General features: G+C 38.4%; 1 protein-coding gene across 1 annotated transcript in view; it reads right to left on the bottom strand.

Moving 5' to 3' along the window:
• NOX4 (NADPH oxidase 4) overlaps nucleotides 1-21361 on the bottom strand; it is a 165309-nt gene that overhangs the window by 82112 nt on the left and 61836 nt on the right. The window contains exons 10-11 of the mRNA XM_042905676.1: nucleotides 19181-19345; nucleotides 18986-19048 (exon numbers count right to left, since the gene is read on the bottom strand). Coding sequence (XP_042761610.1) covers nucleotides 18986-19048; nucleotides 19181-19345 — 228 coding nt within the window. The remainder of the gene's footprint in view (nucleotides 1-18985; nucleotides 19049-19180; nucleotides 19346-21361) is intronic.

The raw sequence follows: 21361 nt of genomic DNA, 5'->3' as shown, positions 1-21361 counted from the left end.
AAGAGCCTTGCAATAAAAAATAAAAATGATTCTAAAGTGGATGTTACTATATTAAGAACTAAATTTTCAATGTAACAAATTTGTTAAACCACAGAAAACGATCACAGAACAGAATGTGTCAGATCTTATTTTTAGTCCCTTCTTCCAAAGCTCTAGTTTCTACCCCTGTTAGACATTCCCACCTGAAATTCACTCTAAATGTAATACATGTAAAAACCCCGGTATCTTCCCATATTGCCCTCTTTTCTGATTCCTTTATGTCCAAACATAGAACCCATGCCCTTATCAGAATAGGGGCTCAAATATCAGAGGAATATCATGTGTATCTCTTCCTGCCAACATTCAATCAATTTTTAAGTCCTTTACAATAATCTTACCAAGGAAAATGTATGATTATAGCAATCTCCTATTGATTAACCTTTTGTGTCCTCCTAAGGAAAAACACCCACATTCTTTCCTTCCTAGAGTCTATAGCCAACCACATCTGCTCCAAATTCTTTCCAACTTTATATTGCAAGTTCCTCTTTGACCACTCTAATCCAGCAAAGACAACATGGATCAGCTAATATATTTCCCTGCCCGTCACTTTCCCACTTACTAGCCTCCATTCCCACTTCTCATATTGAACACTAGCAATTCGTTAAGACCCATCTGAAACGCTACCACTTTCATGAAGAAATCCTAATTTTCCCTGCCATGAAAATTCCTCACTTCCCTGACCCCTGCTAAATTATTTGACTTCTGTGCCCTTTATTATGGTCCATCTCTTTAACTGTATAATTTTTTTCTCTGTATGAGTATACATTTGCAATGTCGTGAGATCAAGGCCTATTTCTAAGTCATTACTGTATATCCATAGCATATTATCCATAGTGGGTATACATTCAAATGTCAATTCAGTGAAGTATTGGAGAATTAACCTGAGAATGAATAAGGACTTCAATAATGGGCAATTCTTCTATAATTTATTCATACATTCAACAAATGAGTCCAAAGTGTTCCAGAGACTATACTAGGAGCTCACGCAATTTCACAAATAAGGATTGTCTAAAAGTAAGAGAAGACATAATGAGCCAGGAGCACAGAACTCATTACAATTAATGCAACATGTGACTCCAAACATTTTGACAAATACAACGTCTTAATGTCTCTTTGTTAACTTGAAGAAAAAAATTAGTGTTTACTTGCATACTTGCATGAAAAAATATACTCAATCTTAAAACAGACAGATCCTGGAAAAGCATGTACATGAAATGTTTATGAACTGTGATGGAATGTGTGTATTTATCTCAACTCTTTCATAAAAACAAAACACTAACATGACGGTTGAGGGATATAAAAACACAAACTAAAACAGCAAAGATAAGATGGGGTGTGATAACAACAATGGAGAGGTATCAACAAAATCTGTAATGGAGAAATGTGGATGACATGGTGGCTGGGGAACAGACTGAAAGAAACAGATGAAACTGAAACCCCACTACCTTCATAAGTGGGGTCACCTTGAGAAGTAAGCCCACCTTTTGCTCACAGAAGACCTCAGAGCAATAGACCTCAGAGCAAAAGAAGCAGCCCACCTTTTGCTCACAGAAGACCTCAGCTTATGATTAAAAACAAGAGAAAGAGAAACTGTTCTTATCTGTATGTGAAATAATCTGACCCCTACAATTATCTTACCCCTCCACAAACCCGAAGACAATCGGAGGTGGGACAAAAGGGGCTCTAGATGCAGGAATAACCCACACAGTGGAAAGTAGGGCTGGTATTTGCTACTTTTATAGCAAAAGCAAATATTTAATGAATATTTATATTTATATTTACTTATATAGCTCAGCAAATATTTAATGAATGCACACTAAATGCCATCTCAAATTTACATTCCAAAACTAAGCTCTACAAATGCTCATCAGGATTTGCTCTCTCCATGGTCTTCCCTATCTCAATGCAGCCCCAGCTGCTCAGACCAAACACTGTGAAGATAACCTTGACTCTTCTATTGCACATTCCATACCCAATCTATCAAGAAATCCTGTTAGATCGGGGTGCCTGGGTGGATCAGTCAGTTAAGCATCCGACTTCGGCCCAGGTCATGATCTCACAGTTTGTGGGTTCAAGCCCTGAGTTGGGCTCTGTGCTAATAACAGCTCAGAAACTGGAGCCTGCTTCAGATTCTATGTCTCCCTTTCTCTCCCTGTCCCTCCCTGACTCGTACTCTGTCTCTGACTCTCAAAAATAAACAAACATAAAAAAAAAAAAAGAAATCCAGTTAGCTCTAACTTGAAATATACTCAGAATATGACTACTTCTCACTACTTCCACTGTCACCACCCTCATCCAAACAATCATCATACCTCAACCAGATGTCCACAACAGCCTCTCAACTGGTCTTCCCACTTCTGTTCATTTCCCTTCATCTACTCTTAGCACAGCAGCAAGAGTAATCCTATGAAAAAGTCTCATCATGCTCTTCCACTATTCAGAAGCCTCCAATGGCCCTTCCTCACTCTAAGTCCAGAATCTTTACAATGTCCTATAAACCCTACATAAACTGACTCCTCGTGACTTCTCTGATATTATCTCCTACCATCCTTCCTTTTTCTTAGTGTGTTCTAGCCACACTGACCTCCCCTCTTCCATGCACACACTTGGGCACACACATATATACACTTACAAGTCAACAGGCATTAAGTATAACTCATGGTGAAAACTGGCTGATTTTGAGCAGAGAAATGACATGATCTGATCTGCATTTTAAAATAGTCACTCCGGCTGCTTTAGATTAAATGGCATGTGAGCAAGGGCAGGCAGAGGGAGATCAGTTAGCAGGCTATCCAGACGGTAGTAGACTGGACCAGGGGGCCATGGCAGAAATGGTGCACATGTTTTGAAGACAGAACTAAGAACATGAGTGGACAGATTACTAACTATATATAAAAAAAAAAAAAAAAGAGTAATATCCAGGTTTTCAGCATGGGCAACCTGAACAATGGAGCTGGAATTAACTGTGGTGGGAAAGATTGTGGGTGAAACAGATTTGGGAGGTTGAAGATTATGAGTTCAGTTTTAGACATGTTAAGATATCCTTTAGACATCCAGATGGAAGTTTCTGGAAAATAGCTGGATACGTGAGCTTGAATTTTAGAGTTGGGAGGTGGGGCTGGAAATATACATTTGGGAGATGACAGCACACAGATGCATCAGTAAGACTGCATGAGATCACGAGAGAAATGAGTTTAGCTAGAGAAGACAGGGGGTTCAAGGAATGGGCACTGAACTGTTCTGATATTTAGAATTTGTAGGATTGGCAAGAAACAGCAAAAAGACACTGAGTAAAAGTGGCCATAAAATGAGAAGAAAAACCAGGTGAATTGGGATGTCCTGGAAGCAAAATGAAAAAAGTGTTTCAATAAAGCAAGTGATCAGCTGTGCTAAATGCTGCTAAAAGGTCAATTCCATCAAGGACTCAGAAATGACCACTGGACGCAGCAGTAACATGGTCACTGCTGACCTTGAAAATGTTTTTGTAGGGTGCTGTGGGCAAAAAGTTGGTGGATTTAAGAGAAAATGAGTGGAAATGTACCTGGAAGGAGATGTGAGTCAAGAAAGGAGCTTTTATTCACAATTTTCTCTTTTGTACCTAGGTAAAAGGAGGCATCTAAAAATACCAATAGGATAAATCAAATTTAATATTAAACAGCTGGTTTTCTCTGAATACATTGACCTATTTAGGTTCACATTTATCATGCAGGTTCTCATTAGGCACTGAAGGAATATTTTCTTTACCCCTGGAAAAAAAAAAAATGAAACTACAGCAGTTAGAAGATGTTTAATTTTCAGGGAATTCAGATGTCCTGTTATGTTTCATGAACATTCGTGACCTTTTTGGGGCAATTTCAACCATGTCTGGTCTATGGTTAAGGCACCTTGTTGCTTTGCTAATCTATCATCTATCCCAGCTGAGCTTCTAAGCTGCCCAAGCAAAAGATTTGTGAAACGCTAGAGAAAAACAATTTTTTTTTTAAGAATTACACAAATGAAAGCAAGACCCAAGAGCAAAACAGCTGATGCAGACTTCCTGGTTGTATTTAAACCCAAGACATTAAATAAATAATAATAACAAAAAATTTGCCAATCTTTAAGGAATCCATGACCATTCTTGTCTGGTTTTCATTGAAAACTGGAAAGACTATTCCCAAAATGACTGGTTAAGAGATTAAAACTACAAAGCAGAAAAATGATGGCAAGTACAGGCTTGCTATGTAAAAGCACAGACAATAACAAACCAACAGCTAGACTTGCCTCTGACTCATGGAAAAATATGTGAAATCAGGTTATCCCAGCTTAAAAATAATGAATCACACAACTTAGAATACAGATGTCAGGAAAGCACATGTGTACTTCTGATTAAAAATAATAACGGAAGGATATAGAGGTATTCATGCAAACTTCAATTCCATAAAAAAGCAGATTCTGCATTATTTCTTTAGTTGAGAATCCATGAAAAATATTATTGAACATAATTAATGTCTATCTCAGTTAAATATTAACAGATGCTATATTTCATTGTAAGCAGTAGTTTTCATACTTTAAGTTTTGGTATTCATTCATTCATTCATTCATTTTCTAAGTAGGCTCCATGCCCAACATGGAGCTCAATGCAGGGCTTGAACTCACAACCCTAAGATCAAGACCTGAACTGAGTGCCTTATGCCCAACCAACTGAGCCACCCAAGCACCCCAGCCTGGGCTTCTTAAAATCATCTCCGATTCACATATATAAATTAGGTGAAAGCATACTTTAAAAGAATAGCTTAAAGAACAGAATAAAGAAAAAACCAGAATAGAATAGATTCATTTGGGTAGAAAATCCAAACTTTGGCAATTATAGAGCATGACAGGAAAACACTGTTAAAGATCCATTACACAGTTGAAGAACAACATGTAAAACTCTACCTGGACTTTAAGCCAATGAAGGCCCAAAGAGGGAGAAGAACCTGAAAACATGAATTCTGGATCTAACTTTGTCATCAATGGTGTTACTTGCTTTGATCACTTAAAGAATCTATGCTTTAGATATCCCCTCTCCCCAACAATAAGCAAACAAATAAATCTGGTGCTTGGACTACAAACTGTTTTTTAATTGATGTATAGTTGACATATGATATATTAGTTTCAGGTGTACAACACTAATTCAACAATTATGTACTTTATAAAATGCTCACCATAGCAAGAGTAGCCACCACCCATCACCATACAAAGTTATTACAATCTTATTGACAATACTCCTTATGCTGTTTTTATTCCTGTGACTTTTATTTTATTTTAAAGTTTATTTATTTATTTTGAGAAAGGGCACAGAGCAAGCACAAGTAGGGGAAGGGCAGAGAAAGACTCCCAAGCAGGCTCCACGCTGCCAACAGACAGCCTGATGTGGGGCTTGAACCCACGAACCATGAGATCATGACCTGAACCAAAGTCGAGTCAGACGCTTAACCAACTGAACCACGCAGGCACCCCTGATTCATTTTATAGTTGGAAGTTTGTGCCTCTTAATCCTCCTTGGACTACAATATTTTTAAGTTCAATGAATTTAGATAAACTAAAATTTTTTATGTGTCTCATATATAATTTCAAGTTTTAAAAAAGTAAGATTTTTTCACAAAATATATATTTCATATACTTTTTAATGTATTTATAAATACATAAGTGAATGTAAATATATAATTTAAATACATACATTTAAATGTCATTTGTAGTGGAAATGGTGGTGCACTGTTTACATCTTCTTCCTCCCCCACTTCCCAATTTTCAGGTTCAAAACACGAATTCCTCAACCTCCCCCACTGCTGAAAATTCCTCAACCTCCCCACTGTTTCCTGTAGAGCTCATTCCTGAGGCCCCTCCCCAGAAACTGCTAGCCACGGAAGGAAGCTTGCATGCCCATCTCTAAGTGTCTTTTCCTGGAGATATCTCACCTCTAGTGACTGGCCAATTACAGAGCACAAAGATGTAGCTTCCTGACCTCAATACAGGACAACCTGAACTACCATTTATGTGTAGTGGCTGTCAGAGCTGCTGAGGCCTCTGTTGAGCCTTTACCCAGCATTTCAACTCCTGTCTTGTGTTCTCAGGTGCTGTCTTGAGTGCGCTCTCCACAAACTTCCCTCAGGAAAATCTCTACCTCTCAGTCTGTTTCCCAGGAAACTCAACTTAAAACATTTATCCTACAGGCTAGTAAACCACAGGAGGCAAAATTTCCATTGCTCCAAATGACTGTTTCTAAACCAATCTGGGGCCAGAACTTAGTCACTGCATGCTGCAGAATGAGGCAAACAAAATGAAACAAACAATTCCATTCCATTTAATCGCATCGTGGCTCTCCAGTCATTCTCTGAAATTACAACCATAACAGCTTCTAACTTACTGAGAACTTACTGTATACCAAGTACCAGGCTTAGCACTTGATGATATCTTTGTGATTAAGATTCAGAGTAACTGCATTAGAGAACTTACTAGTATTAGCCACATTTATTTTTTTAATACGAAATTTATTGTCAAATTGGTTTCCATACAACACCCAGCGCTCATCCCAACAGGTACCCTACTCAATACCCATCACCCTCCCTCCCACCCCCCATCAACCCTCAGTTTATTCTCAGTTCTTAAGAGTCTCTTATGGTTTGGCTCCCTCCCTCTCTAACTTTTTTTTTTTTCCCCTTCCCCTCCCCCATGGTCTTCTATTAAGTTTCTCAGGATCCACATAAGAGTGAAAACATATGGTACCTGTCTTTCTCTGTATGGCTTACATCACTTAGCATAACAATCTCCAGTTCCATCCACGTTGCTACGCAAGACCATATTTCATTCTTTCTCATTGCCACGTAATATTCCATTGTGTCTATAACCACAATTTCTTTATCCATTCATCAGTTGATGGACATTTAGGCTCTTTCCATAATTTGGCTATTGTTGAACGTGCTGCTATAAACACTGGGGTACAAGTGACCCTATGCATCAGCACTCCTGTATCCCTTGGGTAAATTCCTAGCAGTGCTATTGCTGAGTCATAGGGTAGATCTATTTTTAATTTTTTGAGGAAACTCCACACTGTTTTCCAGAGCGACTGTACCAGTTTGCATTCCCACCAAGAGTGCAAGAGGGTTCCCATTTCTTCACATCCTCGCCAGCATCTATAGTCTCCTGATTTGTTCATTTTAGCCACTCTGACTGGCATGAGATGGTATCTGAGTGTGGTTTTGATTTATATTTCCCTGATGAGAAGTGATGTTGAGCATCTTTTCATGTGCCTGTTGGCCATCTGGATGTCGTCTTTAGAGAAGTGTCTATTCATGTTTTCTGCCCATTTCTTCACTAGATTATTTGTTTTTCAGGTGTGGAGTTTGGTGAGTTCTTTATAGATTTTGGATACTAGCCCTTTGTCCTATATGTCATTTGCAAATATCTTTTCCCATTCTGTTGGTTGCCTTTTAGTTTTGTTTGATCGTTTCCTTTGCAGTGCAGAAGCTTTTTATCTTCATGAGGTCCTAATAGTTCATTTGTGCTTTTATTTTTGCATTTTTAGTTCATTTTCCCTTGCCTTTGAAAAGGTGTCAGGTAAGAAATTTCTGCGGCTGAGGTCAGAGAGGTTTTTGCCTGCTTTCTCCTCTAGGGTTTTGATGGTTTCCTGTCTCACATTCAGGTTCTTTATCCATTTTGAGTTTATTTTTGTGAGTGGTGTAAGACAGTGGTCTAGTTTCATTCTTCTGCACGTTGCTGTCCAGTTCTCCCAGCACCATCTGCTAAAGAGACTGTCTTTTTTCCATTGGATATTCTTTCCTGCTTTGTCAAAGATTAGTTGGCCATACTTTTGTGGATCCAATTCTGGAGTCTCTATTCTACTCCATTGGTCTATGTGTCTGTTTTTGTGCCAATACCATGCTGTCTTGATGATTACAGCTTTGTAGTAGAGGCTAAAGTCTGGGATTGTGATGCCTCCCACTTTGGTCTTCTTCTTCAAAATTACTTTGGCTATTCGGGGTCTTTTGTGGTTCCATACAAATTTTAGGATTGCTTGTTCTCGCTTCGAGAAGAATGCTGGTGCAATTTTGATTGGAATTGCATTGAATGTGTAGATAGCTTTGGGTAGTAGTGACATTTTAACAATATTTATTCTTCCAATCCATGAGCATGGAATGTTTTTGAATTTCTTTATATTTTCTTCAGTCTCCTTCATAAGTTTTCTATAGTTTTCAGCACACAGATCTTTTACATCTTTAGTTAGATTTATTCCTAGGTATTTTATGCTTCTTGGTGCAATTGTGAATGGGATCAGTTTCTTTGTCTTCCTGTTGATTCATTATTAGTGTATAAGAATGCAACTGATTTCTTTACATTGATTTTGTATTCTGCGACTGCCGAATTCATGTATCAGTTCTAGCAGACTTCTGGTGGAGTCTATAGGGTTTCCCATGTACAATATCATGTCATCTGCAAAAAGTGAAAGCTTGACTTCATCTTTGCCAGTTTTGATGTCTTTCATTTCCTTTTGTTGTATGTTTGCTGACTCTAGAACTTCCAACACTATGTTAAACAACAGCGGTGAGAGTGGACATCCCTGTCGTATTCCTGATCTCAGGGGGAAAGTTCTCAGTTTTTCCCCATTGAGGATGATATTAGCTGTGGGCTTTTCATAAATGGCTTTTATGATGTTTAAGTATGTTCCTTCTATCCCGACTTTCTCAAGGGTTTTTATTAAGAAAGGATGCTGAATTTTGTCAAATGCTTTTTCTGCATCAATTGACAGGATCATATGGTTCTTTACTTTTGTTTTATTAATGTGATGTATCACACTGATTGATTTGCAAATGTTGAACCAGCCCTGCATCCCAGGAATGAATCCCACTTGATCATGGTGAATAATTCTTTTTATATGTTGTTGAACTTGACTTGCTAGTATCTTATTGAGAATTTTTGCATCCATATTCATCAGGGATATTGGCCTGTAGTTCTCTTTTTTTGCTGGGTCTCTGTCTGGTTTAGAAATCAAAGTAATGCTGACTTCATAGAATGAGTCTGGAAGTTTTCCTTCCCTTTCAATTTTTTGGAACAGCTTGAGAAGGATAGGTATTATCTCTGCTTTAAATGTCTGGTAGAATTCCCCAGGGAAGCCATCTGGTCCTGGACTCTTATTTGTTGGGAGATTTTTGATAACTGATTCAATTTCTTCGCTGGTTATGGGTCTGTTCAAGTTTTCTATTTCTTCCTGTTTGAGTTTTGGAAGTGTGTGGGTACTTAGGAATTTGTCCATTTCTTCCAGGTTGTTCAGTTTGTTGGCATATAATTTTTCATAGTATTCCCTGATAATTGCTTGCATTTCTGAGGGATTGGTTGTAATAATTCTATTTTCATTCACGATTTTATCTATTTGGGTCATCTCCCTTTTCTTTTTGAGAAGCCTGGCTACCGGTTTATCAATTTTGTTTATTTTTTCAAAAAACAAATTCTTGGTTTCATTGATCTGCTCTACAGGTTTTTTTTAGATTCTATATTGTTTATTTCTGCTCTGATCTTTATTATTTCTCTTCTGCTGGGATTGAGGTGTCTTTGCTGTTATGCTTCTAGTTCCTTTAGGTGTGCTGTTAGATTTTTTATTTGGGATTTTTCTTGTTTCTTGAGACAGGCCTGGATTACAATGTATTTTCCTCTCAGGACTGCCTTCACTGCATCCCAAAGCATTTGGATTGTTGTGTTTTAATTTTCATTTGTTTCCATATATTGTTTAATTTCTTCTCTAACTGCCTGGTTGACCCATTCATTTTTTAGTAGGGTGTTCTTTAACCTCCATGCTTTTGGAGGTTTTCCAGACTTTTTCCTGTGGTTGATTTCAAGTTTCATAGCATTGTGGTCTGAAAGTGTGCATGGTATGATCTCAATTCTTTATACTTATGAAGGGCTGTTTTGTGACCCAGTATGTGATTTATCTTGGAGAATGTTTCATGTGCACTCAAGAAGAAAGTATATTCTGTTGCTTTGGTATGCAGAGTTCTAAATACATCTGTCAAGTCCATCTAATCCAATATATCATTCAGGACCCTTGTTTCTTTACTGATTCTGTGTCTAGATGATCTATCCATTGATGTAAGTGGGATATTAAAGTCCCCTGCAATTACCACATTCTTATTAATAAGGTTGCTTATGTTTGTGATTCATTGTTTTATGTATTTCAGGGCTTCTGTATTCGGTGCATAGACATTTATAATTGTTAGCTCTTCCTGATGGATAGACCCTGTAATTATTATATAATGCCTTTCTTTATCTCTTGTTATAGCCTTTAGTTTAAAGTCTAGTTTGTCTGATATAAGTATGGCTACTCCAGCTTTCTTTTGACTTCCAGTAGCATGATAGATAGTTCTCTATCCCCTCACTTTCCAACTGAAGGTGTCCTCAGGTCTAAAATGAGTCTCTTGTAGACAGCAAATAGATGAGTCTTGCTTTTTTATCCATTCTGATATCCTAGGTCTTTTGGTTGGAACATTTAGTGCATTTACCTTCAGTGTTATTATAGAAAGATATGGGTTTAGAGTCATTGTGATGACTATAAGCAAGATATGGGGTTAGAGTCATTGTGATGACTACAAGCAAGGTTTCATGCTTGTAGTGATGTCTCTGGTACTGTGTGGTCGTTGCAACATTTCACTCACAGAATCCCCCTTAGGATCTCTTGTAGGGCTGGTTTAGTGGTGATGAATTCCTTCAGTTTTTGTTTTTTTGGGAAGACCTTTATCTCTCCTTCTATTCTGAATGACAGACTTGCTGGATAAAGGATTCTTGGCTGCATACTTTTTTTCTGTTCATCACACTGAAGATTTCCTGCCATTCCTTTCTGGACTGCCAAGTTTCAGTAGATAAATCCATCACTAGTCTTATTGGTCTCCCTTTGTAAGTTAGAGCCTGTTTATCCCCAGCTGCTTTCAGAATTTTCTCTTTACCGTTGTATTTTGCCAATTTCACTATGATATGTCGTGCAGAAGATCAATTCAAGTTATGTCTGAAGGAAGTTCTCTATGCCTCTTGGATTTCAATGCCTTTTTCCTTCCCCAGATCAGGGAAGTTCTCAGCTATGATTTGTTCAAGTACACCTTCAGCCCCTTTCTCTCTCTCTTCCTCTTCTGGAATTCCTATGGTATAGATATTGTTCCATTTGATTGCATCACTTAGTTCTCTAATTCTCCCTTCATACCCCTGGATTTTTTTAACTCTTTTTTTCTTACCTTCCTCTTTTTCCATAATTTTATCTTCTAACTCACCTATTCTCTCCTCTGCCTCTTCAATCCGAGCTGTGGCCGCCTCCATTTTATTTTGTACCTCATTTATAGCATTTTTTAACTCCTCATGACTATTTCTTAGTCCCTTGATCTCTGTAGCAATAGATTCTCTGCTGTCCTCTATGCTTTTTTCAAGCCCAGCGATTAATTTTGTGACTATTATCCTAAATTCTTGATCCATTATTGCTTAAATCGTTTTTTGTCAATTCATTGGCTGTCGCTATCCTGGAGTTTCTTTTGAGGAGAATTCTCCTGTTTTGTCATTTTGGGTAGACCCTGTGGTAGCTCCAAACTGCAGGGCACTTCCCCTGTGCTGTCCGGAGAAACCTGTGTTCATGGGCAAGGCTGCAGTCAGACCCAATGTCTGCCCCCAGCCCACCTCTGGGGCCACAATCAGACTGGTGTGTACCTTATATTCCCCTCTCCCAGAGGCAGGACTCACTGTGGAGTGGTGTGGCCCTGTCTGGGCTACTTGCACACTGCCGGGCTTGTGGTGCTGCTCTGATGGGATCTGGCATATTAGCCGGGGTGGATCCACAAGGTGCACAGGGGCAGGAGGGGCAGGCTTAGCTTGCTTTGCTGTCAGTGGTCCCCTGCGGGAGGGGCCCTGCAGCACCAGGAGGGAGGCAGACCCTTCAGAGGGATGGATCCACAGAAGCACAGCATTGGGTGTTTGCAAGGTGCAAGCAAGATCGGTGACAGGAGCTGGTTCCCTTTGGAATTTCGGCTGCGGATGGGAGAGGGAGATGGCGCTTCCCAGTGCCTTTGTTCCCCACCGAACTGAGCTCTGTCTTCCGGGGCTCAGCAACTCTCCTTCCTGGTGTCCTCTCGCCCTCCCCGTTCTCCGAGAGCAGAGCTGTTGACTTTTAAAATTTCAGATGTTAGGTCCCACTGGCTGTCAGAACTCATAGAGTCCGGCCCCTCCGCTTTTGCAAGCCAGACTTTGGGGGCTCTACCTTGCCCGGCAGGCTGCCCCTCCACCACCCCAGGTCCCTCCCACCAGTCCGTGTAGCAGGCATCACCTCTCCACCCTTCCTACCCTCTTCCGTGGAACTCTTGTCTACACTTGGTTCCAGAGAGTCCATTCTGCTATTCTTCTGGCAGTTTTCTGGGTTATTTAGGCAGATGTGGGTGGAACCTAAGTGATCAGTAGGAGTAGGTGAGCCCAGTGTCCTCCTACGCCACCATCTTCCCTCGAGAGCCTTCGAAACCTAGCCACATTTAATAAAGAAGTGAACCAAACTATGTCAGTAGTCATAGGACCAAGTGGGGGAATCTAGGCCTCCAATCCAAGCTGTAGGATTCCAAACTCCATGGTCTAACACTACAGGATGGCCTCTGATTGCCATCAATCTTGTCAGCAAACACATGCCTGGTGGTTCTGCTGGAGAGAATGCAGGTGCATTAGAAGAAAATAATCACGACTTCCTGGGAACAACCACCAGATTAACACATGTTCCTTGTGTAAGAAAGTCAATGTCAAGAGCAAGAAATGCTGAAGCACTTTAAAGAATTAAAACTCCAACCTTTGCATGCCTAATTAAATCAGTACTCAAAATTTAGTTTTACTTTGAAATTGTGAAACGTAACACAGTGCTTCTGTACATTATCTTTTGTACTCAGTTTTTGTATTTTCAGTTTTAAAAGTTTTATCTTCATTTTTAAAAAATGAGATAAAAGTCAAACTATTGAATTTATAGTTGTATATTTTATAGTTTTTATTTTTCTGTGCATTGGCACAGTATAGGAAAATAGGCATTAGATTCTTTTCTAGTAGAGGAATCTGAACTTCAACTCTGCACTACACAGAAGAACTTAGTAGTATGCACAATCCAAAACTTTCAATTGCATATTTATCTAACATTTTTATAGTTTCAGTAAATTTCTCTCTTAATGGCAGTTCTCTTTTCTCCAGCAACAAGGATTTCCACAAGCAATAGGAGTCTCAGAACTATGAATGCCCTGAACATCGATGGATGATGAGTCAGGAGAGAGTATAGAATAGCTTAGCTGGCAACATGATTTTCTGCCAGGCAGGTCTGTGTTTGAATCTCACCTGTGCCACAAAAGAGCTGTATGACTTTGGATATGTTATTTAATCCGAGGCACATACAAGATGAACAATACATGTTTCATAGGAATATAATAAAAATTAAAAATATACTATTTTCAGGGAGCCTGGTGGCTCAGTCGGTTAAGTGTTCGACTTCAGCTCAGATCATGAACTCGCAGTTCATGGGTTCGAGCCCCTTCATCGGGCTCTGGGCTGACAGCTCAGAGCCTGGAGCCTGCTTCAGATTCTGTGTCTCCCACTCTGTCCCTCCCCCACTCACTCACACTCCCCCCCCCCAAAAAATAAACATCAAAAAAATTTTAAAAATAAATAAAATATAATATTTTCAAAGCTTATGAAAGAACTTTGAGGCACTTAATTAGTAGGGAGTATTAACCTTAATTTACATACTTTTTAGTGGGAATCAGCAAGTGGGAAATTGCTTTGTTTTGCTTTATTTTAAAGGAACCCTTAAGGGAAACACCCAGTGAAAATGTTTGAGAAGCATGCATTTTACATGTAGTGCCAAATAGAAGTAATTGGACAAAAACAAAGAAATGGCAGGAAAAGACAATAAATTAACATAATGGCATGACATAAAATTTAGCTTAGAAATGTTTGTTTTACTCAAATTCATTTCTAGGCAAAAGCAAGATTTGCCTCTTTTCCCTCTTATGAAAATAGAAACTCCCTTGGGGGATAGTAGGAGTTGAGTCCGCCAGTAACCCCCCGAAATCTGGGAAGGCTACAAACCATTTCCTAAGCCTACACAAGTACACGATACACAGATGGTCCGATGAAAAGAATTTCCTTTGCCTTAATTTTTTTTGGAAACCAACCATTGTTACAATTTAAACTATGAGATAGAGATACAAATATATATATATATATATATATATATATATATATATATATATATATATACTTAAAATAAGAACAAAACCTAAACTTGCAAAACAAAGACCTATTTCAATGTATGGGTTGCTAGTCAAACCTGAGAAATACTGATAGGATTTGTCAGATAAGCACAGAAATTAGGAACAAGGAATTTTTCCACTGTGAGCCCAGGGAGTGGGGGATGCGAGGTGAAAAAGGACTTATTGTTTCTGACCAGATGTTTTCCATGGGTTGTTTCCCTTTGCCTTTAGTGTATCTCCTCCAAGCACCTTTGCCATAAGTACATTCTAGTTGGCAGAGGCTAAGGATGTTGGTAAACATCTTATAATGTGCAGGACAACATGCCACATCAAAGAATTATCTAACCCAAAATGTCAATAATGCTGAGGTTGAAAAGTCCTGATCTATCACAAACATCCTTCTAAACATCCTGGGGAGACAGCTTTCTAAGGTTCTGGACTGGTGTCTCACTGTTAGAAATGTTTTTATCATATTGAATCAAAATTTATTTCTCTAAAACTTTTTAGCTATTTGTACACCTTAGGATCCCAGAGGAAAAACATCTAATTCTTCATCTACATGACAGATTTTCAAATGCTGAGACTACTGTCATATCCCCCAAATTTCTCATTTTCAGATTGAAAAACCACATGTTGATGTCCTATCCCTGCTCCTCAAAAACAACAAAAAGAAAAAACAATATACCATAATTGCAAAAGTGAAGGCAATAATCCAAATTAAAAGGAAACATTTTGAGATTATGAAAAAAAATAATAGTATAGTTACCAAGTACTGACCCCCATCAGAGATACACTCCCGGCACAGAACTCATAAGCAACAGAGCTGGGGTTGAATCATCAACTTCATGTTCTTTGTGTGAATACCCACTACCCTTTCACATCACATATAATCCCTTTCTCAACTCTCTCTCCTACTTTCAGTTCTTCTGTCTTTCGCCTGGCCCCTCTTCCTTCCCTCCTACTGTTACAGAACCTGGTCTGGATTACCCGGAGGAAGAACCAAGTGGCACTCTGGCACTCGGAGATCTTGGAAGGCAGGAGGTTTATTTCACACCTGCAGGCTCAGAGATCACTCTCCAGAGGTCTGAGCCCAGAGCGTAAGCAGAGGGAACCATTTACCGTCTGTTACTTCCGCATTCCACATTAGTAGTAACTTGGCACACGTGGCAAGCGGGGTAGGCAGAAGAACCCGGAGGGGAGTCTTCCGGCGGGACTGGAATTTCTCTATCAGTTCTGTCGGCCATCTTATTATAACAGATTTTTCCTATCACTACCCGTGCCTGCAGCCAGCTCCACGGCTATCACAGTTTTTCCCCCATTACCTGTTTGGGAAACAAATTAGGCCACTGCACTTGCCAAAAGCCCTTATGTCCTACATGCCACTCTTAAATTTCTCCTTTTGCCCTGTGAAATGGTCCTAGGACAACCAAAAGAGAGTAGATCTAGAAGCTTCTACTAGGCATGTAGCATAGGAGAAAAATTCTTGGCTTTTCGGTTTTGAGAGAGCATAAACATTTTCAGTGATACAATGTAAACTATCTTTTCTGTTTTTAATTGAAGCTGGATGATGAGAACATGGAGGTCTATTATACCATTCTCTCTACTTTTATGTATGTTGGGAAATATTTTTGTAAAAAAGTAAAAAAACCCTCTTCTCTGTATTTAACATTCAGCAACCATCTTCCTTTCTCATTCCATATTCTCTATTTAATGCTATGGTGAAGAAACTATTTTCAAAATAAAGCCTCATGTTGTATACCTTAAATATACACAATTTCTCATTTTTCAATTACACATCAATAAAGCTGGGAAAAAAAGAGAGTCAAACACAAGATTAACTTCGGAAGTAAATTTTGTATGACCCCAAGAGTAGACCAAACTTTTTAAACTACTTACATAGAGACAAACATACGTGTGCACTTTCTCCCTTTTCCATTCTTCCCTTTCTCATTACTGTTACCAATTTCATGTTTATGGGATGTATGAAATCAGAGACATGGAAATGCATCATACAACTACCAGAACTAAACACGGTGTGGTGGATGCAATTGTGTGAAAATGGCTTCATGATTCAGCCAAACCATCATACAGGAAGGTCTTTTCATCACATTTACTAGCCAAGTATCCTACTGCCTCATGGAACAAGGGCAATATTTAACCCCATTGTAGGGTATACATATCCTAAAAGAGTGAAGGCCATGACACGGCTCCGTGGCTCCTGGTAACAGCTGGGTCCTAGACTCTGTGGTCCTGGTTTTGAATCCCATGAGGACAACTAAGTTTGCACTGGTCTTCATAACAATGTATTTCCCTTCTCACTCTATCCAGCTGCCCACATGGCACCAGATGAAAGGGTGTCATCAGACTGAATAAACAACTGTAAATTAATGTCTGCCACAAAGTAGGCCAGCATTCCCATCTTTCTTGATAAAACGGGATATTGTCAATCACTGGACTAGATCCCAAGCTACCTTTCTTTAATCATTAATAAATAAGTTTGCTATGTACAAACAGAATGAGAAATTTGAAGCAATTAAATACTATTGAGCAAATGTCTGTGTTTTCTCTAAACATTTGACACTTCCTTTCTGCTTCCTTTATCCTTTAAATATAGATTTTTCTGGCCTAGCTGTCTTTACAAGGATATGTTCTCAAGGGACAAACTCACAATGAAAATACAAATCATAATAATTGCTAGCACACGTTTACATGTACCTGACACTTTCCATGTTCCAGGCTTTGTTCTACATACTTTACTTGTAGGAGATCATTTAAACACACAACATACCTAGGAATAGACAATGTGTTTATATGGCAATATTACTCTGGTGGAATAAATACACAGAAAAATGAATAACTTGACCAAGGTTTCCAAGTTTTCAACATAACACATCAAATTTGAGGGGTGCCTAGGTGGTTCAGTCAGTTAAGCGTCAGACTCTTGATTTCAGCTTAGATCATGATCTCATGGCTAGTGAGTCTGAATCCCGTATGGGGCTCTGCGCTGACAGTAGGAAGCCTGCTTGGGATTCTCTCTTTCTCTCCCTTTCTCTCTGCCCCTCCTCTGCTCTCTCTCTCTCTCTCTCTCAAAATAAATAAATATACGTTAAAAAAAAATTTTAGGGGCCCCTGGGTGGCTCAGTCAGTTGGGCATCTGACTTTGGCTCAGGTCATGATCTCACAGTTCATGAGTTCGAGCCCCACGTCGGGCTCTGTGCTGTCAGCTTGGAGCCTGGAGCCTGCTTCCGATTCTGTATCTCCCTCTCTCTCTGACCCTCCCCTGCTCTGTCGGGCTCTGTCTCTTTCTCCAAAATAAATGAACATTAAAAAATTAAAAAAAATTTTTTTTTAAATAACACATCAAATTTGAAAGTGGTTGCCATTCCCAGTACAACCCTACCCCTGCGTCCCAGCACTTAGGCACCGGTGATTTGCTGCCCACCCCCCCACATCTGTTCAATTTTATTTGCATATCTTAAGCATATATTTAAACATGTGGGTCCTGCTCTTAGTTACTTTTGCTAGAAATTGAAAAAAAAAATCTCAATTTCCATCATCAATTGGAAATATTAAACTAATTACAGTACTTTCCTACTGTGAAATATTATGCAGTCATTAAAAACAATGCAACATACACAAATATAGTAACATGGAAAGCTGTCCATGATATATTGTGTTTTCTTTTGTTGTGTTTATTTATTTTGAGAAAGAGAGAGAGAGGGGCAGAGAGAGAGAGAGAGAGAGAGAGAGAGAGACAATCCCAAGCAGGCTCTGCACTGTCAGCACAGAGCCCAGTGGGGGGGCTAGATCCCATAAACTGTAAGATCATAACCTGATCTGAAATCAATACTTGGACACTTAACAAACTGAGCCACCCAGGCTCTCCAGCCATGTTATATTGCTGAGTGAAAAGAGCAAATTATAAAACAAATGATCTAGCAAACAGATATCAAACATCTATATATGCCTAACTCTACAGGAAAATGTCTGTAAGAATATATGCCAAATTCTGGAAGAAAGGATTGAAAAGTGGGGGGAATGAGGAAAAGTTCCCATTTTATCTCATCTATTTGTGAATTGTTTACTTTTTGATAATAGACTCATGTTATATTTATAATGCAGAAAAGAATGTTAAACAATGTGCTGACAGGCTAAAAATATCTGATGAAGTCATTACTTAGCCAGATCTTCTCCCTACCCATTATTTATTCCATTTTATTTCTCTAACTTGATTTTCCTTTCCCTCCCAACACACAGCCTGGGCTCCAATTACACTGGACTTTTTCTTTTCTAAACACTGCTTGGATTTTCTTAGGCTTCCACTCAACTCGGAGTACCCTCTTTATCATTAAATTCAACCTCTCTAAAGAAAACCATACATATTATATTTGGATACACAGTTCATAATGGGAAAAATGTAAATAGCCAGGAAATTTTCTGTATTTTGAATCAATAAGCTTTAATACATTTAAATGTATTGCTTCCTTGATTGTAAACTCTCAGAAAATAATAAATAGCTACAAAGTTTCTGAACAGATATTTTTTGGATAAAAAAAAAAAAGGCTTACTTAGACATGTAGGATATTGTGGTAGCCTTGCATGATTTTTAGAATGACGTGGAATATACACACACAAAAGAAACACACATTTCACTCTAAAAAAATTCTTAAAATCAAAAACAAGTTTCTTACCATTGTGAGGGTAAATGGATGGTTTTCTAACGCAGACACACTGGGACAATGTAGAATAATATACTAAAAAACAACAAACATAGTTTCTAAGTGACCAGAAAAGAAGTTCAAGCATTCCAATGATGGCATGAATGCTGATTTTCAAAACTTATATAAAGATAAAGGGAATTTAAAAGTTACTAAACACTGACTCACCTGGCCAGGTCTCGCTTTAAAATTTTCTTTGACCATTCGGATTTCCATGACATCTGAGGGATGACGTATGACTGAGATGATGGTGACTGGCTTATTGCTCCGGATACACCTGTAAAGTCTTTCAGCACAATACAGGCACAAAGGTCCAGAAATCCAAAGCCAAGTCTAGTGGAGAATTTTTGAAATACACTTTAAGAAATACTTGTATTGTAGGAATCCTTATCTCCTGCTCAGTTGTTTATGTCATACATTACAGTAATGAAATTTTAATCTATATTTTGAATAATAAAATGTAAAGAAAAATGAATGAAAAATAAGATGCTCACTGCAACTTATTCACACAAGACTAAAGTATGAAATCAAAAGGGAGGAGCCCCCGGGTGACTCGGTCAGTTACACATCTGACTCTTGATTTCAGCTCAGGTCATGATCTCACAGTTCGTGAATTCAAGTGCCACAGTGGGCTCCATGCTGACAGTGCGAAGCCTACTTGTATCCTCTCTCTCTCCCTTTCTCTTCCCCTCTTCCACTCTCTCCCTCTCTCTCTCTCAAAAATAAATAAACTTTAAAAATAAATAAATAATGAAAAATAAAAGGGGAACCGATGTGCCATATTAACAGGTATGCATACATTGTTTCATATGTCCCTCTATGTATACCATAAACACATAATGCATGCATATACAGTATTTTATCTAAAGAGAGAAGGGAAATTAAGTGCTCAAATCAATTTGAAGATGATTTCAGAAAAAACTGTACCACTCCAATATCTGTTAAAAAAAAGAAAATCCTGGATATATATGTATTTTTCTTTCTATTTTTAAGGTATTAAAATGTTTTAGTTTGCAGGAGTAATTGGAATTCTTCAGAATGGAAGGTAAGTTTATTTAGAGTATTTTTTAAATACTTTTATCTATTTATTTTTTATTTGAGTGTAGTTGACACACAATGTTACATTAGTTTCAGGTATACAACTTAGTGATATGGCAAGTTTACACATTATACTATGTTCACGATAAGTACAGCTACTATCTGTTCCACGTTTATACAATGCAAAATATGTTTATGCACAGATTTTAAAATATAGGACATACTACGCACACTGCTTACAACTTTTACATAATAAAAGTAATAGGAGCAGAAGATAACATATAGAATTTGGGCAGTGTGACAATTTCACATGTGTGCTGTATAGATATCCCAGATCCCAGGATAACTAGCTGCATGCTCTCAGAAGTACGGAAGCCTGTGTGGTCAACCCTTCCTCTAGAACTGCACACTTTATTCCCCTCATCACTTGGAGACCTCTGATCCAAACTTATTTTAATGGTTACTTTTTTAAACCTTACTTACATAGCTATTTCAGACCTTCCTCCTTCCTTGCAGACAGATCATGCCTCTTCCTAATATTTTGTTTGCTACTGTGTGAGTAGCAGACATCACAAGACAAGCTCTGCAATGCAGCAGGCTGGCAACTCTGAGATGGTCACTTACCCTTTGAGCATCAAGTGTCATGTAAGTAAAATGGGAGTCACAATACCTGCCCTGCCTAACATATAGCACTGTGTGAAGCCCGGAAAATTCTGAAAACTGCAAAGTCTATTAGAAATCTAGAGGATTGTTACTGACAATAAACACAAGACTAATATACTTATTCCAAAGTCATCTACAAATTCACTCTACTTTTCGACTCCTTTTTCTCTTCTGAAAACAGACATTTGACATACTGTGCCATACTTCCACCTGCTATAGGCAAAGAGTACAGGGTGTTAATTCCCATGTGGACAGCTCCCATAGCCACATGGGAAGATCAAGGCCCTTGCTGAACTACTCACTGGGTATTTGGGTAAGAATATTTTCTAAGAGTAAACATTTTAGTCAAAGACCTGGTTTTCTACTCTACTTCTGTCATGTAGTAGGTTGCAGAGTTTGCTAAGGTATTTTATGTATTTAAGCCACAATTTTATCATCAGAAAATTAAGGATGATAGTAATGGCTTCAAAGAGCTATTGTGAACATTAAAAGAAATTATGCATACAGTACATTTTAGCACAATACATAACAGATGAGACTAAGCATTCAACAAATTGACTTTACAATTTATTATTTATAGTATTATACATAATATCATACTGTAACATTATTCTATACCATAATAATAATTACTATTAGTGTTAGTTC

This window comes from Panthera leo, chromosome D1 (assembly GCF_018350215.1).
Source record: "Panthera leo isolate Ple1 chromosome D1, P.leo_Ple1_pat1.1, whole genome shotgun sequence".
Classification (NCBI taxonomy): domain Eukaryota; kingdom Metazoa; phylum Chordata; class Mammalia; order Carnivora; family Felidae; genus Panthera; species Panthera leo.
The sequence above is the reverse complement of the archived record's forward strand: the minus strand, read 5'-3'. Positions and strand labels throughout refer to the sequence as shown.